Source organism: Solanum stenotomum, chromosome 4 (genome assembly GCF_019186545.1).
Source record: "Solanum stenotomum isolate F172 chromosome 4, ASM1918654v1, whole genome shotgun sequence".
Classification (NCBI taxonomy): domain Eukaryota; kingdom Viridiplantae; phylum Streptophyta; class Magnoliopsida; order Solanales; family Solanaceae; genus Solanum; species Solanum stenotomum.
The window spans coordinates 21,872,199-21,877,513 of NC_064285.1; the positions used below are offsets into that span (position 1 = coordinate 21,872,199).

General features: G+C 40.7%; 1 protein-coding gene across 1 annotated transcript in view; it reads left to right on the forward strand.

The window, feature by feature from the left end:
* LOC125861356 (uncharacterized) overlaps nt 1–3,799 on the forward strand; it is a 7,696-nt gene extending 3,897 nt beyond the window's left edge. Inside the window, exons 5-7 of the mRNA XM_049541276.1 lie at nt 3,110–3,162; nt 3,268–3,275; nt 3,594–3,799. Of these exons, the coding sequence (XP_049397233.1) occupies nt 3,110–3,162; nt 3,268–3,275; nt 3,594–3,799 (267 nt within the window). The remainder of the gene's footprint in view (nt 1–3,109; nt 3,163–3,267; nt 3,276–3,593) is intronic.
* Nucleotides 3,800–5,315: the final 1,516 nt, after the last annotated feature.

Genomic DNA, 5,315 nt, shown 5'->3' on the forward strand with positions numbered 1-5,315 from the left:
CGGGCATAACTTTTTACTCCAAGGTCGGAATTGGGCAAACTCGGTGGCGTTGGAAAGATGACTCAAAGACCTTTAATTAGATAGGTCAAGGTCCACCTAATTCATTTTGAGCTAAAAGATATGACCATTTAAAGTTGACCCTTACAACTCACTAGTTCAAATGACTAGTTTCCGGACGTCACGGTCATTCCTCATCATTTCATCAAGTTCTCAACTCCAAACTCACATGTGAGGCTCTAGTTTCACTAGTTCATTTTTAGGGTCGTTACAGCTACCTGGGAGACCGAGCGTGAGATGCGGGCGCAGTTCCCCGACTTATTTGAGCCTTCAGGTAATTCTTGACTTTTACTTTTGCGGACGAAAGTTCTTTTAGTAGTGAATATTGTAATGACCCTCCAGGTCATTTTTAAATTAATGCATTCATTCCATCGTTTAGAGCGTTCTTGTAGCGACCCCAAGTCATTTATGACTTGCTGGCACTGATTGTTCGGTCGCCTGGTCGTTCGTTTGAGTTTTAGGCTCGTTTCCCTGTTTTGGATATTTTATAACTTGAAAAGTTGACTTCGGCCATAAATTCAGGTAAAAGACCTCAGAATAAAATTCTGACGATTCCATCAGCTCTGAAATGGCCAGATTAGGCTAGTAGCATGGTCAACATGAGTATAGAGGCAATCGGTACGAGTGTAGGGCCATTTGACGTTTTTGCCCTTGCAATTTGGCCTATAGTTGACTTTGGTCAACTTTCTTGGAAGACGTGCTCAGATGAAAATTCTGACAGCTAGGTTAGCTTCGGAATATCGATTTTGGTCTAGAACGACCCTTTGTTTACTTCCCGAGGCTTTAGATGCCTGTTGTGGAATCTGGCTCTAAACGATACTGGGTGTGGGACCCACTTTTCATCGAACCGATCTCCAATGGAAATTCTGACTTCAGCGTTGAGTCTGAAATATCATTTCCAATCAGATTCCATATATGGTTTGTGTTTTTCCGACTCCGAACGAGTCTGGAACATCGAAATTTAAGTTTGAAGAGTTGTTGAATTCTAACACAGTGGTGACGTGGCAGAGCCACGCGACGCCACGTGGCAGCGTGTTGAAATCTGGAAATTTCCAGATTTAAGGACAATTTTCGTCCATTGTTCTTTCCTCATCTTCAAACATAGATATCTCCTCCATTTTAAGCTCAAATTAGGTTATTCAAAAGGCTAATTTTAAGAGAATTTCATGGGGAATCTAGTGGTGAGCTCAGAAACGTGAGGAGAGGCTTCGTTTGAGGTAAGGAATTGAATTTAGCTACTGCTAGAGTGATTTTGGGAATGAATTTTTTTGTTGAATTTTGAAAGGTTAGATCTTGATCATCTTAGGTCCGTTTTGAGTCATTCTTGAGGCTAACTTGTAGAGTTTTTCACAATTATCGTCGTGGTATAATCTGTTTGGGTTGGAAGGGTCTCGTTTTTCCAAAATTTGGTGATTAAGGGGCTGCCAAGTTGTAAGTCAAGACTTATTAATGATTTTAATTGTTGGGGCTGATTTGCTATGTTTTGGGCATCTTTTTGTGCTAAATTTTGGGGTATTAGCTTAGTAAGGTATTTGAGACGTTTTCACGGATTCATTTTGGGGATTCCCATTGTGGGTCCCACAATCCCATTTTAGACCCAATTTTGGGTCTGCCTTCAAAAAATATAATTTTAGTTTCAACATATTCGTAATGACGAGGTGATTAACCTTTTGATAGTGGGGAAGCATTTGGAGACCGTTCGGAGGGAAAAAGCTCCGATACCGTGAGTTGGAGCACGCGTGATCGGCTTTCAGGTAGGCTATGGCTTTCTCTCGTGAGATTGAGCATGTTTAGGCAATTGTTTATTGATTTGCTTGAGTATGGAGGGGTTCGGGTGTCGAGCATGCTAAATTTCTATAATTCCTGCCTTAAACCTTATTTCGAGAAATTATTGGATTATGAAAGCATGACTCTTGATATTATTGAACATCGATACCTTGTAGTGTATATTATAATATTGATTTGAAGTATGTTTGGCCTTAGTCTAGGCTTAGACTAGTATTGCCATAGACTTGCGAGGATTCGAATGCCGTTGGGCAGTAGAACTTTTTCCGACGTCGTTTTGAACGATCAACTCCTTGTAGACTGATATAGCAGACTTGAGTCTGTTAGTCTGAGCCTTAGTTAGGTGGTTACTCAACTTATGACCATGTATCCATAATGCCCTGCTGTTCTATCGACTACAGATACCCGGTTAGAGTCCGTGGTCCAGCTTACTTATGTCCAGGCTTAGCTATAGTACCCGGTTCGAGTCCGTGGTCCAGCTTACCTGTGATCTGATTTGGGCTACAGTACCTAGTTAGAGTCCGTGGTCCAGCCCACCCGTGCCGACCTTTGGCTACAGCACCTAATTCGAGTCCGTGGTTTAGCCCATATAGGTTGACTCATTAGCTATAGTACCCGGTTCGAGTCCGTAGTCTAGCTTCCACGTGGTGCATTCTCAATTCCTTACTGAAGCTTCAATTTAGTCTTGATTACTCTCATCTGTAGGTTGAGGTTTTGGAGGTTGGAGATGTTCCGATTAAAGTCCGGGACGTAATGAGATCTTGGAATATAATTGGGAATGGTTCAGTTAATGTCCGGAAATTGGTAATATTGTGATAGACCTTCTAGCTCCATTATTTTACTTCAACTGCTGGTGCATCTGCCGGGCTTATGGGGTCTGTGCAGGTGGTTTATTTTATTGTGCACGAGCGTACCCATCGGGTTTATAGGAGCCCGACGGAGTTAGTTAGATTCCTTGTCTTTGTTGCCTGTACGCTTGTGTACATACCCACATTTACTACTCTTTTGCCCTTGATTGTGACCCTTTATTCGCATTTCAGTTCAGTTTTGCTTATCTTGCTCAGTTGGCCTGATGCCTACTGGGTACCTGTTCTTTTGGTACTCATACTACACTCTGCATCTATTTTCGTGATGCAGGTCCGAGTACTAGCTATCGACGTTGATTCGAGCCAGCTGCGATCGTGATCGGAGGCAAGGGTGAGCACACAACGTCCTAGATTTGCCCGTCTCCTTCTTACTTACTTTTGCTTGTCTTTTGCCTTTTTAGACAGCTTATTTCTGTAGTCTACTTTTAGGACTTGTACTTTTGTTAGCAGCTCTGTACTTGTGACTTCCAGGTTTTGGGAGGAATTCATTTTGTGTATATATGTCTAGTCGCTTCCGCCCGTTCATTGCATGCTTTTGTTATGTTTATTACTATTTTAGGTTGATTGGTTGGTTTTCTACCCTAACATCCCATTACTTTGAGTTCCGAGATATGGGTCGGCTTGCCTACTGATGGGTCATATAGTAGGCGCCATCATGACCTGAGAAATTGGGTCTTGACAAATTGGTATCAGAGCCCAGGTTCGTCGGTCTCACTTGTACAGAGCTAACGTCTAGTAGAGTCCTGCAGATCGGTATGGAGACATCCGTTACTTATCTTCGGGAGGCTACAGGATGTGTTTAGGAACGTGTCGCTTTTGTATCACTGTCGTGCATTTTGTGTCTTATCGGTTTCTAAAAATCTTACTTGTTCCACTCCTTTACAGGGATGGCTCGCACGCGTGGTAGAGCCCCAGCTAGGGGTAGAGGCCGTCCTCGAGGTCATGCCAGAGCTACATCACCAGGACCGAGAGCAAACTCTGGAGCTGGTGATAGAGCCACCAGCAGCTCCAGCATAGCAAGATCCGATGGGCCCGGGACCAGCCCACCCACTGCCCAAGCCTGTGGTGTAACGACCCTAAAAATTAACTAGTGAAACTAGAGCCTCACATGTGAGTTTGGAGTTGAGAACTTGATGAAATGATGAGAAATTACCGTGACATCCGAAAACTAGTAATTTGAACTAGTGAGTTGTAAGGGTCAAATTTAAATGGCCATATATTTTAGCTCAAAATGAATTAGGTTGACCTTTACCTATCCAATTAAAGGTCTCTGAGTCCTCTTTCCAACGCCACCAAGTTTACCCAATTCCGACTTTGGAGTAAAAAGTTATGCCCGAAAGAGTGAAGCACTGTCCAAAAGGATGAGTTTAGACGGGTTTAGTGAACATTTTTAAGTTTAACTTTGTGGGTCCTTAATAGTTGAGTTCCTATTATTCTTTGCCTTTCCTAGCAATTATAAAACCCTTTTTTTTACCAAAATTCTTCTATTTAAATCACTCCAATTAGGAAGAAAAAAAGAAACCCTCCCTCTTTCAAAAAGGTTCTCTCTAGAATTGATATAGAATTGTGATAGATTGATGTGTGATCCACTTATGGTGGAGGTCTCTACTTATGGAATGTATTATGATTATGGCCTTGAAGGCATTATATGAGGAATTGAAGTGTTGACATAATATCATATATGTGAATGTGATGCAAAGGATTGTGATAAGGTGTTTAGGTAATATTCTAATTGGAATTATGTATAAATTTAAAATGAGATGAGGGATATATATATAGGTGTATATGTATGGATTTTGGGCAGCACAGAAATTTTGGGGCAGCACCTTTGAAGGACAGTTGCCCAAGGGATAAACATCACTTGTTTGACTATATATTTTCACCCCTCCTTTAGTAATTTCGTTCCTTAAGCCTTAGAACCTTAGAAACTTATCTAAATAGATTGTTCTTCAAAATCACAAGAGAAAACTTGGTTCTTTTGGCTGGAATTCGAGACACACACTTCTTTTTGGTAAGTGACAAAATCTGTTTCTGAGCTGGGTAGTGTTTGGTATTTTATGCATATCTCTCAATCTAGAACTTAGTTTACAATGAACAAATATAATATGGAAAGCTAACTTGTATACCTACAACTCTTATGTTTATGTAAAACGCTAATTTAACTGTTATGGATACGAAATATGGGACGCAACATAGGGAAAGTTCTGCCCCGATTTCGGAAATTGAAATCTTGCATGTTCAGCTGTAGTGTTTTGAATATATCTTTTTGTACAAAATGTATTTTGTGGTGATTCTTGTTTGTTTGAAACCTCAAGAGATGTAGTTACATCTTTCATGAAGGTTATAAAGTCTAATTTTATCGTTTTCCTGCTCAAATCTAACTTGCGACTTGGGGTACCAGGCTGGACAGATTCATTGTTTTGGGACCATAGTTGTATTTGTACATGCTAGACTTACTTGCGATGATGATCCTGTTTTACGTCAACATTACTGAGCTAATAGAAGTTAAATATGTTATCTAATTATATTTTTAAGGTTATATATACTCGTGTACAAGCTGAGAACCTTGATACGTTGGTTGGGCTACGGTATCATTTTCTTGTATAT